Source organism: Arachis ipaensis, chromosome B06, assembly GCF_000816755.2.
Source record: "Arachis ipaensis cultivar K30076 chromosome B06, Araip1.1, whole genome shotgun sequence".
In the NCBI taxonomy this organism is placed as follows: domain Eukaryota; kingdom Viridiplantae; phylum Streptophyta; class Magnoliopsida; order Fabales; family Fabaceae; genus Arachis; species Arachis ipaensis.
The window spans coordinates 118,348,598-118,364,752 of NC_029790.2; the positions used below are offsets into that span (position 1 = coordinate 118,348,598).

Below are 16,155 nucleotides of genomic sequence, written 5' to 3' on the forward strand. Positions count from 1 at the left end.
AACATGCCTTTCAGGAGTGTGAGGGGGCGTTTAGCTCGTCCTCCCTCTTCATCTCTTCTTCTCTTTTTTGGCTCGTCCGCTCTGTTGACTAGGAACCGATCTAGTCTTCCTTCTCGGGCTAGTTTTTCTATGACATTCCTCAAGTCGTAGCATTCATTTGTGGGATGCCCGTAGATCCTGTGGTATTCGCATTACTCTATTTGGCTCCCTCCTCTTTTGTGCTTAATCGGGCGGGGTAGTGGGATCTTTTCTATGTTGCATATTTTCCAGTAGATGTCTACCAAAGATACCCGCAAAGGGGTATAGTTATGGTATTTCCTGGGCTTCTTTGCAGATTGGTCCTCCTATTTCCTCGCTTCCTTATCTTTGTCCTGAGATGGGTAGGCAAATATGGTTTTGGAGGTTTCTCCTAGTCGAGAGTTTTCCTCCATATTGATATACTTCTCGGCCCGTTCTTGTACCTCGTTCAGGGATGTCGGATGCTTTTTAGATATAGAGTGACTGAAAGGTCCTTCCCGTAGACCATTGATGAGTCCCATGATGGCTGCTTCTGTAGGGAGATTTTGTATATCCAAGCATGCTTGTTGAATCTTTCCATGTAGCTTTGGAGGCTTTTCCCGATCTCCCTGCTTGATCCCTAGTAAACTTGGAGCGTGCTTGGTTTTGCCCTTCCGAATGGAGAACCGAGCGAAGAACTTCTTGGTGAGGTCATCAAAGCTTGTGATTGATCTTGGTGGCAAGCTGTCGAACCACTTTATTGCCATTTTGGTCAGAGTAGTCGGGAAGGCCTTGCACGGGTTGTGTCTGAGGCATCCGTGAGGTACATCCGACTTCTGATGTTGCTGAGATGATGGCTCGGGTCAGACATTTCATCGTACGAGGTCATGTCAGGAGCTTTGAAGTTTTTTGAGACTTTAGCTTTCATGATTTCCTTTGTGAACGGGTCTTGGTCTTTGTGGGGGCTATCTTCGCGGTTGGATCGAGTGGCTTTAGTTTTGAGGTCAGCTTCGAGCTTTGGAGTTTTTCTTCTAGCTCTCGTCGCCGTCTTGTTTCTCTCCAGAGGTCTTGCTCGGCCTCTCATTGTCGTTCAGCATCCTGTTCGAGCTGTTTGATGCAATCCCGTTGTTCACGGATGGCATCTAGGATTTCTTCGTTATGGGGTTGCTTATCTCCTTTGGAGTGGTGTGCATTCTTTGGGGAGGTTGGTGTGGCATCCGTGTCCTTCCTTGGTGTTCCTTCTTCTAGTCTGGAGGTGTGGTCGTTGGTAGGAGGGTTGTTTGTCATGTCGATGGGATGACTTCTAGGTTTTTCGGCAACGGCGCCAATGTTCCGAGGGTTACCTGAAACGTTGAGGTCGATCTCGAATGAGATCTTATGGTGCGATCAAAGTTGTCGTGTCTGACTTGTTTTTGCTCGTGGTGCTGCTGATCATGGGTCACCGGGGGTGGTGGTACTTGCAAGAGACTTCGATGCTTAAGTCAGTACGGGCTTTAGGCAGGTTTTTTTGTAGAATTGGGGTATGAGTTATACCTGGGTGCTCCAGTGTATTTATAGTAGTGTTTGATGATCTTCCTTTGAGATAAGTTTGTTATCTTATCTTATCTTTTTGTGGGTGAGGTCACTATCTTTTGTCCAACCGCCTTCTAGTGGTCGGTGGTTCTTCTGCTTTGGGCCTCCTTGGGCCTCTATGGCGATTTGTCTGAGCTCTTTTATGAAGAGGTCGGTGGTGGACCTATCTTTGAGGAGGTCGGTCGCTTTGCTTTAGTCCAACCCGGACCTTATAGCTCGGTCCAGGGTATGAACACTGATATTTAAATAAAATTTGTTGTTGTCATCAGCAACACCTTTGTTTATGTTGACAGATTCGACCCTTTGAACCCTGATCATAGAGCATTCATGAATTGCAAATTGTTAATAATAGAGGTCATGTCACCAACAATGTCGCATTTAATGAAATCTATTGTTGAAGCGTGACTTAATGCATTCCCTTTTTTTCATAAGAACTAGTCATGAAAAAAAAAATCGCACATATACCTTATGTTAATTAATGTGTTTATTTCGTTACAATTCTAGTAGACATAAAAATTGTCCAGTGTAAGACTATATGCTTGTGTATTCCTTCAAATATTCTTTATGAGTTATTACAAAATTCCAATTTTTCAACCTCCATCATCAATTGAAAAATCTAATTCTTAAATCGGACGAAAAACTCATTCATGACATGTTCTTAAAATTGTGCCTTCAAGATGGGTTTTGCAGCAGCTATAGTATTTTTACTTATAAACTGTGGCTTCATATTTGGGATGAGTTTATTGTTGTTATCGCTAACATCTTCATTCATGTTGGCACCCCAAGCTAGTATCATAGATTCCAACCTTTGAAGGGTGAAAGAACCTTCTTCGTCAATTACTTCTTTAACTTCCTTTGTTGTACGGGTCACACAAAGGCATTTTAAAGGTCACTAATTTAGACCTCCTCAATCCAATTCTACAACAAATTCCATGACAACAGGCTCAAATCTTGATACAACATAAGTAACTGAATAACTGAATAACATAAGTAACTGCATAACTGAAAAAATCTTCATCTTAACAAAAGATAAGGAAAAAATAACCTGCCTTAATAATGCCTAACATCACAATGAAGGAGCCACAATAGGAATAGAACAAACTACTTGCAGTTAACACCAAAATTATTGCTTAAGAAAGCCTCATTCATAGGAAAAACACCACATAAGAACCATTTTCACATCAGGTTAACCTACCATAAAAACGACTAACACGGCAACACAACTAGAATTGTTAAAATTGGACAAGAGAACTAAAAATATGTAAATTTTTTCTAATCACCTAAACACTTCAATCACATGTAGTCATGTCCATCCACCTAGTTTCGTCGTGACCTCTTTCCAGAATAATGAATTGGCCTATGGCTGGATCCGCCATCCTGCAAAAAAAAAAAAAATAGATGGCCCGTGCAATCAAATGCTACAGTTCAAAACATTAATGCACTAAAAATATCATGAAATAATTAACAAGTACAAACGTCAAGCATTACCACATGTGGCGCATACGGATCACCACAATCCTAGGAATTAATCAACACACACAAACCTCATCGACGACATCATCGTCTGTGGCAATGCAATTTCTTCGGTCGTGGTCTAATCCAAGGCACTGCCTACAATGTCTCCCGTTATCAGCATTCGTGCTCCCACGAGGTGCACCCTTGGACCTGATAATCTTTGGGTCGAGAATGTGAGTTTCATTCGCCCTTGCTTGAACGCGACTACCCGTTTGCCCTATGCCACCAAGAGATTCAAACTCCCTCGATATTCTGGCAACTTCTATCATGGCAGTGTTGTATGTTTCCCTGCATTGCAAGACTTTTAAACACAGCAATAGGCAGGCACTCCATAATGCACTATATCTAATGGGAAATCCATCCGTGGGATCGACTGATGCATGTTGACTACTGCTATCGGCAACCTTGGCATCTTTGCACCACCTATGCAGGAGAAATCAGCTTGGCAGATCTTCTTTCTCTAGCTCTTTCAAGACACAAAATATATGGCAGCAAGGTATCCCTAATCTCTCCCACAACTTACAAGAATATGCATACTTATCACAACTTCTATCCACGAAAACCGAGTACACATGATGGGGCTTTCGATACTTTCGGAATATGAACTTCTCGGTACTACCAATACTGTCCCTGTGCAAAACTAACAATGCCGCAAACCCCTCGATCTGATTTTGCACCTCGTAGAATATCTCCGTTGTGTAGAACATGCTCGCAGATCTTTCCAATGTTTCGAGACCCGTTGTCATCACTGGATTTGAGTAAAGAGTCTTGTAATCTATAATGAATTCGTCATTCTAGTAATCCTTGACTACTCGATCCAGGTTCTTGACCAACTCAAGTAAGCAATTCCTGAACTTGATAAATTTTTTCAATGATGAATTAATACGCTCGCACCGAGAAGTAGTTCGAATGCCAGCACAAAACTTCTCACCCAAGTAAGCATTTGCCCACATCTCTCACTTTTTGTATGTCTTTGCAACCTAATCATTGTCCTCTAAACTGAATGACGTGACCATGTCCACCCAATAACTGTCAAACTCTTCCACATTAAAGCGACCATACACAGCAGTCTTAAACGCAGCACAAAAATCTTTGTCCTTGATATTAACAACAGCATTTCGAGCAAGATTCCAGGTGCATAGTCTATGTGTTGCGTTAGAAAATTCACATCTAATGGCCTCTTGCATGAATTCATCACCATCTGTGACAACGACTTTCGGCTCCTTGTGCCTCATTAAGCTACTTACCAACCATTTGTAGGACGAAATCTTCTCATCCTCTAGCAAACCAAACCCAAAAATAATTGTCTGCTTGTGATGGTTGGTGCTCGAAAATATCACAAGAGATTTGTTATACAAGTTTTTTCTGTACGTCGAGTCAAATGCTAACACATCACCAAAGCATTCGTAGTCATATTGCATGTGACCATTTGACCAAAATAGGTGCCCAATGTGCTTCTCAACGCAATAAGAGTACTCCACAACTGCCATCGGATCCAACTCAGCCTTGTCCTTCAAGTAGCTTGTTGTTGCGGCTGCATCTCCCTCTACGATCTTGGATTGCCTAACTCCATCCATATAATTATACAAGTCCTTACGTATAAAGTTAAGATTGCGATATCCACCACACATGTGGGCAAAGAAGCCCGTTATTTGAGTTGTCTGGAACCCGGCTTCATGCATGCTATGTATATGCGCTTTGTGCCCTTCTGTGATCTTCCTATGTTGAGCCATTACATTAGTGAACTCTTGGGGCGCCAAGTCATGATTATGATCCTTGACCAATGTCTTCGTCCGCCACTTCCCACAACTTTTGTCCAGAAACACCACAATCTTGGCATTGCAATTTGTGCTCGTCTTCGGTTTATGAGGCATTTTTCTCTCAACTCTCTCGTAGTGCTTCTTTTCACGCAGTCCTTGCCGATTGCAGTAGAAAAACTTCCTGACAATACTCCCCTCCTCATCTTTAATAGAATCTCCCTTTCACACCGCAAAATTAATACGCTTTGCATACGGGACATAGCTTGCATACGCATCTCCAACCCCATTAAATTTTGCAGATAACAACACAGAAGCAATCATAGGGGTTTGGACTGCTGAATTGTTTACCCATGACATTCTTGGAGTTTCCATTATGCTCTACGGAGGCATGCATATTGCTTCCACCACCATCCCAGCCTTCGTATTCACTGTTGGTAGGACCACTATCCCCTTCCTCAGTCAGCGGTTCCTTCAACCCGTTCGAATCATCCTCGTCCCTTGAATCGGTGCTCCAACCATCAGTCCATTGGCCTAACAACTCTGACATGCTACCATTGTCTAAATCCGACACACTATCAGACATCCCTGGATTAAACAAAAAAGAAGGCATTGAAGAACAAAGCATGCCGTACACATAGTCGTTTACGGAATTAACTTAAATGGAAACAATTGCTATACAATTAGGCATTAAGCGAAGTCTATAGTTGTGAGTCAATAGTCAATCACAATGTTTGGTCTATATAAATTGATTGACTCGTTGGTTTCTAACATTACAATGACAAATTTTTTATTTTTGGGTTAAGGTTGAGCAGAGCAAAATTGCTAAAAAAAGATATTAAATTCACTTTGGCCAAAATTGTTTGTACTAAACACACGTTGTTTTTGTTTTCAAATGCATAGGTTTTGTCATTTGATTTTTTAGAATGGAGACCTCAAGAATATGGAAATGGTTAAATCTTCTATTATATTTATTGTTGTTGGTAAAGGCATAAGGATCTACTTTTGTTCCAATCACTTATTTGGAAGATGCAGAGTCAAAAAGAACCCCTAAGAAACAATTTTTTCGGTGGTTGATTATAGGGATCATCTTGATTATGAGCATTATAACTGTTTCTTTTTTTCAGTTGTATTTATTTAGTTTGGGAAATTCAATTTAAGCATGTCTGTGCATTTTGTTTAGAACAAAACCAGTATATCATATGCCTGACAAAGCAGATTGACAACCATCTCAGCAAATTCAGCACAACTGCATATTTATTGGATATAGAAAAAAGATTAAAAAAACTCACCAAAGTTAAAGCACACAACAGGGATAAACAGGAACCAGAGTCTACCGTTTCCGAAGAACAACGTCGCAAACCAAGAGAGATGGGGGACACCAGGGGAGTTAGAGATCCAGCATCGGCATCGAGGGTTTAGTGTTTCCAACCTTGAGAGATAGAAGGGGGAGGGAAGGAGACAAAGGAGAGGCGATGATGGTGCAAACCCTACTGTTCCGCTTTTCTTCTGCTCTTCGGAATCGCTTGGCTCCAATATTTGGTTGATCAATATCCTACTGCTGCTGTCCGGTGACATCGCCTCGATCAACGAGCCTCTCCTTCGTCCAAACCTTCCTCAATGAATCCATATCCAGAAACAAGTGGCGGGAATGGCCTACGGCCACCTCCCGCAACTGTGTGCACAACTTCAGAATGAATCCTAATTTCTCTAATTGTCTTAAAAATCTACTCATTCAATTCTAAAATTTGAAAAACTTTTTTATTTTTCTTTTTGATTTCTATTTCAATTTCCTCCTATTTCAAATATGGGAATGTTTAAAATTCGAAAAAATCACCTTCACAAACTACATTTGCTAATCCATTAGATTTGCTACTTAGGCATGTTTACTCACTTTTACTGTGAGTCATTAACCAAACTAACTATTTCCATAGTCAAACTCATATGGGAATTAGTCTCATTCATTCCATGTGTCAAGTTCTAATTAGCTAGATATTCTTTAGTCACTTTGTCCACCTAAATGAATTGCCCACCATAGAAGTCACCAATTCAAAATAGGAGCACACTATGGTAAAAGTATAAGTTGGTAAAGAGATACAAAAATTCCCTTTAATGAATAGTCATTTCCTTACCATAAGATTAAAACCTGGAAGACGGACTTGGTTCCTTTGCAAAAATGGTTATTCATGCATGGAGAATGGACATAACAAGGTACGTTTCATTTAATCTGTACTCTGATTGTTTCTCCTTACGTTAAAAACCCTGGGCAAAGAATTAAAAGAACTAAAACACAATAAATTAAACTCATTGAGTCGGTTTAAAGTTTTAGTAATTAATTGATTTAAAATAATATTTTAAATAAATATATTATTTTATTATATTGAATTTTTCATGACTCAGTTCTTCACGTGTTGAAGGCATTTTGCTCTATGCACGGTAGCACTGGCCGGTGATTAGATAATCATATTTCATAAAGCCCTCGATTGATATCTAAAACAGCAAAACGTGACATTTTTAGGTAGGCCAGGTTTGAATGATGTCCAAGTTCACTTTGGTTTCTCACCATTAATTAATCAACTATATTTGACATTTTGGCGACTAATAATATATTAATATATATTTGCTCAAATATGGATATACATAGCTGCATGCGCGCTATTTTAAGTAAGATTCTGAAAATCAATTTGATAAAATTGATGGTCTAATAAATATTCTATATTAAATTAGGTATAATAAAATTAAACAATAAATATAACTTAAATTTTATTTTAAATATTAGAAGTAAAATTAACTTAATTAAATTAAATGATAGATATTAGAAACAAAAAGCATATAATACTTAACCCTACAAATTAATTAATTAAACAAAAGAATACACATCAAATAGGTAGAAATTATTTTTAATATGAAAATAAAAATAGTGTTTTAGTTGAATATTGACATTTGAAGTGTATTATAATATTCTAGAAATATTTTAACACGTCTCCCACGTGTTGGTCAAAATATTGCCACGTGTTCAACACGCCCCCGCTTAGTTAGAATATTGCCACTTGTTCAATACGCCCTCCACGTACCTATAATTACACCAAATAATTCCATTTCCAACAAAAACACCAAATATTTTTTTTCTATAAAAAAGATCAGCCTCAATTTATTAACAATTTTGTTTTTTAATTTTTTATTTGTTTGCTACTAAATCGTTTTTATTATGAACTGAACGAATTTAGTGGTCAATTTTCAATTAACCGATTAAACTAATCCGTTCGTTTCGGTTTTCACATATCTGTGCTTTCTGGTTGTTTATTGATTTCATATTAAGAAATTGTTGGTGGCGAGATGCAGTTCTTGAGTTGGTGCAACTTTCTTCTCAAGTGTCAGAACTTAGTACATGAAATAATAAGAAGTTAACTATATTCTTATTCTTAAACAACTTGCACTTTGGGTTTTGGCTTGAAACAGAGGCTTCTAATAACTTGGTAGGAGAAAAGGCAATATCTTCGGATTTAAGATTTTGCATTAATAGTGTAGTTGCTTAATTTCTTTTCTTTATGAGTAATTATTTTTAACTAGGTTATATTCAGTATCTTCAATTTAACATAAAAGTGTAAAACATGATTTTAGGAAATAAATTGTGTAATTAAAAGCTGTTATTCTTAGCATTTCTTTAATGGTAATGGATGGATTATCTTTAGATATCAGTTGTTGTCTTGACTCTGTTGCTTTTTTTAATTTCATTATATTTGTTTTCCCTTTTTGAAGTATAATTAGGCTTTTCTTTCGTCTCTATCAAATTATGCATTTTCTCTATTTAAGATCAATATCCCTTGTTCTTAGACAAAAGTTTAGATAGTTAATCTTTTTCTTTTCAATCTAGTTAAGTAGTTATTATCTGTTATCTTATATCAATGTACTTCGTATCTTGTGAAGTTCAAATTCTCAATAGTTTTAAAGATTTTCAATATCTAATATGAAGTTTAAATTCTCAACACTTGATTAAGAAAGGATGGGTTCCTCCTAAAAAAATCATCAATTTTAGCGATGTAGTCTGTATTCTTTTATTTATTAGGATTTGTTTTCTTAACGATGCTGAGCATTTGGTCTTGTCTTGAAGTTTGCTACAATACAAAGAAAAACCCAAATAATACTTCATACTTTCAAGTAGAGAAAAAATGTCAAAGACTATTATTGGGTGCGGGTTAATGGTTTTGAATGATGATAAAAATAGTTCGAAAATGTTCGTTAATATAAAAAATTAGTCAAAATTTATCTCATTTTTAGTATTCATTAATTGTTACTAGTGTTTACGCTTTTTTTTTCTTTTGTCTCTCTACCGTTACTGAAATGGTTAATGTTACGATAGCAATTCCTTATTTACTCCCTTACCTCATCATTGAGGGTACCAAAGAACTTCCCTATTAAAATAAACCTATTCTGAATTCTAAACCTGCATATTCTTGTTCTGCTTTCAAATTTATGAATTTACATCCTCTCTTGCTATAATATAGAGACAAGATGATAAGGGAAAAGAAAGATAAAAAATAGAGAAAAGTGTCCATGTTTCATTCCATTTTTCTTAATTAGTTTTTAGACGGATAAAAAATTGAGTAAATTTTGTTTAATTTCAGGCTAGAGAACTTTTGTTTGTTTCTCTATTAATTTTCTTCAACAAATAAGTGTATATGTATTTCTATTATAAGGATAAGTGTTAGGAATTTTGGTAGAAATCTATCTACAATGAAACATAAAATCATCAAAGACTATTTGGTTATCCAAATGAGTCTTATTAAAATAGTACTCTAAATGAAAATTCTGCTTAATAAATTTATAACATACAGTTGAGATGGCATATTAGCATAACAAAAACCGAAGATAATCACTATTGAAGTGCAACAGTGTAATTATCAACTTTGAAATTTTATTATTGAATGGGTACTTAGTAGTAGTAGTTTCCTCTTGAAGTAAGTAATTAAGACAGACATTTTCTTTTTCTTTTGAGATGCACAATTTCAATTCTACTAATCTCTTTATCTCTATCACTATAAAAATATATTTAGGGAAGAAGAAGACGATGATGGAGAGTATAGTATTTTGTTGCTCAGTGTACTTGCTTTGATGTTGTTGGTAATGAATGGTTGAATAAATGAAGGTGTTGTGAAAGTGTATGATGCTTAAATTTGAAAACAAAATCTGAATGTGTTTCCAGCTGTAACTTTATGGCTACGACTCTAGGCTGCTGTGTCCAAAATCAATGCTTTGTTTTTGTTTATTCTTAGTCCTTCTCCTTCATCATAAAGCAAAAGAAATAATAAGAAGCAATATTGCAAGGGGGATTATATTTGCCTCATATTCTTGACTCTTGTCATTCTGTCGGTTTTGTATAATAATCACAATGCGGATCCCATAAGGAATCACTTTTCATTCTATTTAATGGTTGATTTTTTAGTATATATATATATATATATATTGAAGAATAAATATTTTTTATGTCAAGTTCCATTCAGTGATTAAGAAACTTAAATAGAACTTCCTATATGATTCATGACACTGTTTATAAACAGTTTAATTAAATCACATTTTTGCTTCATATTTATTTATTTATAAGCTCCATGAACTAACTACCTTAATTAGTAAGATTTTCTGCTATAATTGATTGAACACCGTTTTCAACATTCTTCATAACTCTTCTCTAATGGTGCCCCCTTAAAAAATTCTTGTTGATACTAATAAGTCTTTAAATATTTTTGTACACAGTATTTTTTAATTCGAAAAACTAGTTAATTAATGACTAACTCTTTGTAGATTTTAGTTTTATTTAATTCAAATTTTCAATATGTATTTAAGTAAACGAGCGATTTAATCATTCGAACAATCTAAATTAGTTAGTGCATGCCTAAATCAAATCAAGAATGTGATAGAAATGAACATAAGGGGTCAATTTTCCAACGTGATAATCATATTTTGGATGCCGTTCATCAAATGTTGACCACTTTTGTATTCGTAATCGTAGGGTATGTGGTTCATTTGACAATTTTGGGCGTGAAAGTCAGCAAAACTTTGCGTGAGTGAGTGACGTGGAGAATTCTACAAATTTATGAAGAAAGATGAGAAACAACAAATAAAAGATTCTACTACCATTGTTGCAAGAAACCTTGGTCGGCATCATCACTTCTTCTAGCTTACTGTCACACATGTGGCTAATTCAATTTATGTAGCTCTCTTTTCAATATCATGTTCATATTGGGAATTTGAGATAGACACATACATCTTTCACACGCTTGTTAAATCTATTTGTATTAACCAAGATGCTTAAAGACTAAAGTATTGTTACTTTATTCAATTACATGTGTAGTAAACACCTTTGTGAAAAAGTGATGTACGAATGATGGGTTCAATCAGAAATCACAAGTGTGAACACTGTGTTACCGTACAAGCAGGGTAAAACATGGAAGTCACACCGTTATTTATTATTCCCATTTTGTTAGGATTTAATCTTTTTATATAAATTCGTATTTTTTATACAAATAATTGATTAGTAATTAATTTTTAATGTTCATATTAGGATGAGTCTTTTTTATATATTTAGCCTTTTAATTTATGTTATGTAATATGTATAATGTAATTAACCATATAACATAAACATCTAAATCGATTTTAGATGGCAGTATAAAATTATAACCTGTCAGTGTAAATTAAATAATCAAGTATTAGATTTATTTCAATGATTTTTTTATTTTAAAAGTTTTACATATGAAAATATGAAATTTGGGTCAAATGGCATAACAGAACATACTATTGTTGTTGGTTGCACGCAAAGACCTCATCAAAGTTAGCCTCCAGTCCTCCACAACCACGTTTTACTCGTCTGACAGGAGCAATTATCATGAGATAATATGTTCAATTATACAACCACAACAATAAGGATAATTTTTTATTTAAATTAAAAATATATAATATTTATCCATTTAAATAAACGTGTAAGTATTTATCAAAATATATTTTGAGTCACATCTCGGATGTAGTGGGAAAAACCACAATACGAACTTATTATTTTCGGATGCACTATTCAGGGATGGTGATACGGCACGTGTTAGTCATATCTTGGATGCACCCGAGATATGAATAAGACGAGATCTCGGATACAGTGCATCCGAGATTTGGCTTTAATTTGGCTTAACCATTGCATCCGAGATATGCACATTTATGTTGATTTGAGGCAATGCATCTGAGATACGTTCGAATGTGCAAGATAATTTTTATTTATAAATATTACAATATTTTTGTAAATTTAAAATTACGTGTATTATTATTAAAAAAATTATTATAAATAAATACGTGTATTATTATAAAAAAAATTAAGATTTAAAACAATATCAATTTTTTTTAAAATTAATCCAATTTTTAAAAGTTATATCTTGCCCTATGTATTTATAACTAGTGATTTAAAGTTGATTGATACATTATTTTCTTAAAAATCAACCCATTTGAATTCGTACTCAAAGAAAGTACATAAAAAAATAGATTAAATTAGATTGATTTAAATTTAAAAAAAATAAAGTTGTACGTGTTCAGTTACATGATGAGAAAAAACCTTTAGTACATGTTCAGTTACATGATGAGACGTGCGTGATTCTACCATCTTTTCTACAATGTGTGCTAATTCTAACTGTCTCTCTTATCTCTTTGTTCTTTATTCTATCCAATAAATCACCTGAGACGTGATTCTACCATCTTTTCCACAATAGGTACTACTCCAACACTATGTCTTATGTCTTCGTTCCTTATTCTATCCAATCGCGTATGACTACTCATCTATCTCAACATCTTCATCTCTACTGCATTTAATTTATGATTGTACTCTTCTTTGGCCGCCAATACTCTGTACCATAAAGCATATCCGGTCTGATAGCAATGCGATAGAATTTACCTCTAAGTTTTAAAAACACTTTTTTGTCACATATAAAACCAGACACATTCCGCTATTTTGACCAACCTGCTTAGATCCTTAATTTACATCATGTTCAATCTCTCTATTATCCTGTATGATACACCCAAGATACTTAAAACTTTTAAAATGTTTTCTCCAATCTTCACATCCATATTAGGCTTTTTTCTTCGGCTGCCGAATTTACATTCCATATATTTCGTCTTACTACGACTTATGCGCAGACCATACACTTCTAGAGCGTCTCTTCATAAATCCAACTTCTTATTTAGGTCTTCTCTTGCCATAAGGACAATATTATTAGCAAAGAGCATGCACCATGACACAGGCTCTTGAATATGCTCTGTGAGTACTTTCAAGACTAATATGAAAAGGTATGGATATAAAGATGATCCCTGGTGTAATCCCATACTAATAACAAATTCCTTTGTCACACCACCTTGAGTCTTTACACTAGTTGTATCCCCATCATTAATGTCTTTAATTACACGAATATATGCGATCATTACTATCTTCCTTTCCAAAATCTTCCATAAGACCTCCATTGGCACCATATCGTAAACTTTTTACAAATCAATAAACACCATATGTAGATCATTTTTATTACTCTGATACCTCTCCATCATCTTTCTTAACAGGTATGTAACTTTAGTGGTGAATTTGCCTAACATAAAACTAAATTGGTTCTCTGTTACTTGTGTCTCTTGTCTCAGCCTCCGTTCTATCATCTTTTCCCATAACTTCATGGTATGCCTCATGAGATTGATCCCTCTATAGTTTCTACAACTCTGTATATCCCTCTCATTCTTGTAGATAGGTACCAAGGTGCTCTTTTTCCATTCATCTGACATCTTTTTTTTACCTTAAAATTTCATTAAAAAGCTTGCTTAACCAACTAATGCCTTTCTCTCTAAGACCCTTCCAAACTTCAATTGGAATATTATCAGGTCCTACTGCCCTGCCATTTTTTCATCTGCTTTAGAGTCTCTTTTACCTTGAAATCTCAAATCCTTCGATAGTAGTCGAAGTTGTAATCTTCCTTCCTTGTACACAACTGACCAAGGCTCTGAAGAATCTTCTGTTCTTTATTAAATAACTTATAAATGTAACTCTTCCACCTTTTATTGATCTTCTCATCTTGAACCAAAACCTCTTTGTCTTTATCCTTTATGCACTTAACTTAATCCAAGTCTCTCATTCTTCTTTCACGACTCTTTGTGATTCTATATATACATTTTTCTTCTTCTTTTGTACCTAAAGACTGGTAGAGACCCTCATATACTATTGTTTTTGCTTCACTTAAATCACTTTTGTCTCTTTTTTAGCCGTCTTATATTTTTTCCAATTATTTACATTGTGGCACAAAGACCACTCTTTAAAGCACTCCCTTTTTGTCTTTATCTTTTCTTTTACACTCGCATTCTATCACCAAAACTCTTTGTCCCTTGGTCCTATCCCTCTAGATTCACCAAAACTTTCTTTTGTTGTTGTTCTAATAACTTCGGTCATCTCCCTCCACATCTTCTCCGCGCTTCCATCCCCTTCCCACTTTGTCTCTTCTCCTACCCGTCTTTTTTTAAAACATGTATTTGCGATGAGAAGGTCAAAGGTAGCGGAAAAGTCCAAAATAGTTTTACCCTCGGTATTGACCACCACGAAACCATGGCCTCCGTGAATATTTTCATACCCCGTCATTTTTCTTCCAACATGGCCATTTAATCTCCTCTTAAGAAATCTTATCTCACGAAGGTATATCTTGGACCAAACTCTCTAGATCCTCTCAAAACTCTATCTTGTGTTGTTCGTCCGAACCCACTTGCGGTGCATAGGCGCCAATCACATGAAAAGTACCTCCTTCCATTACAAGTTTGATAGAGATGATCCGATCACCTACCTTCTTGACATCCACTACATCCTTCTTCCACTGCTTATCTACGATAATATCTACCCCATTCCTATTCTTCACCTTTCCTGTATACCAAAATTTGAACTCGAAGGTATCCAACTCTTTAGTCTTTGCGCCGACTCATTTTGTTTCTTGTAGACAAATGATGTTAATCTTTCTCCTTGTCATGGTATCCACCACTTCCATGAATTTTTCTGTTAGAGTTTCTATGTTCTATGTCCCAAATCTTAACCTTCTGTCGCTTCGACCTTTATCATTACCTTTTTCATTGTGAACTAGCTTATTTACCCTCATCCATTCACGAAAACATGGAAACCCTTGTTCATTTAACACTACATATGGGTACCGATGCAGCGGCTCTTATTCATTTGAGACTGTACGCAAGCCATACAGTGTGTTACTTCCGGACAACGACCTAGTTTTAGCGCAATAACATCTTTGATCCATGTCATGAAGATTCGACTAAGTTTTTATATTAGTTGTCGAAGGCCTAACACAATCATCCTCCTTTATCCGGGTTTGGGACCAACTATGTACCACAGATATAGCATAGACAGAATTATGTTCAATTATGAAGATTGAAAATTAAGAACATTTACAAATTAAAAAAGTTTTAATTGAATATGTAAAAAATTTAAGTTTTTAATTCATTTATTTTATATTCATTAAATAAAAATATTTAAATTTTTTTACTAATAATAAGTTTATCATGTATTCTTAGAAAATATATTTTAATAAGCTTAAAAATTAGGATCTTAAAATTAAGAGATATAAAAAATTTTAAACTTTGTAGTTATTTTTTTATTTTTTTTGATTTTTTTAAAAATTTGATTGTAAACAAAAATAGTATAATAATTCTCTTATTTTTGTTTTTTTTTTTTTATGAAAGATAGAGATATTTGAATTCGTAACTTCTTAAGTAAGTATATAGCATTTGAGGTATAAGTCATTAGCATAATAATTCTCTTAATTAATACCTCAAAACATCAAATTGAGATACAGTAATTCTCCTTTTTTTTTTTTTTCCATCTTATTTTAGGTTCGTTTTATATCCTCGTTATGCGTATTCACTTTTATTTAATTTTTACTATGTCTGGTCAGAATCATGTTACACGCAATTAAAGACCTGATTACATCAATTGTAGGTAAAAATTAAGTTTTATAGCAATATTATAGTATAGCTTAATTGTTCACTATACCATTGAAAAAATATTTATAAATATCCAATGTGGTCCAGCATCACTTGTTGTAGGAATGAGATTCATTTTGAAAGAAGTTGATGGAATCTCCATATCTTCGGTTATTTGTAAATATTCCCATTTCTTTTTAAGCATGTTACGATATAGTTTTTGTAATAAAGTATGGATTTATATTGCCATGATTGTCATTACTCGTTATTATTCTATATCTTTATTCTTTAATTTTAAAAATAATAAAAAAAGAGTAAATATTATTTTTGATACCTT

The 16,155-nt window shown here is 34.7% G+C and overlaps 2 protein-coding genes across 2 annotated transcripts; both read right to left on the reverse strand.

The window, feature by feature from the left end:
* LOC107647265 lies at positions 345–764 on the reverse strand. The gene has a single exon (XM_016351361.1). It carries the CDS (start codon positions 762–764, stop codon positions 345–347), a length of 420 nt encoding a protein of 139 aa, XP_016206847.1.
* On the reverse strand, positions 4,065–6,419 carry LOC107647264 (protein FAR1-RELATED SEQUENCE 5-like). The gene is made up of 3 exons (XM_016351360.1): positions 6,134–6,419; positions 5,152–5,429; positions 4,065–5,063 (listed from the first exon to the last, which is right to left on the reverse strand). Exons 1-3 carry the CDS (start codon positions 6,417–6,419, stop codon positions 4,065–4,067), a joined length of 1,563 nt encoding a protein of 520 aa, XP_016206846.1.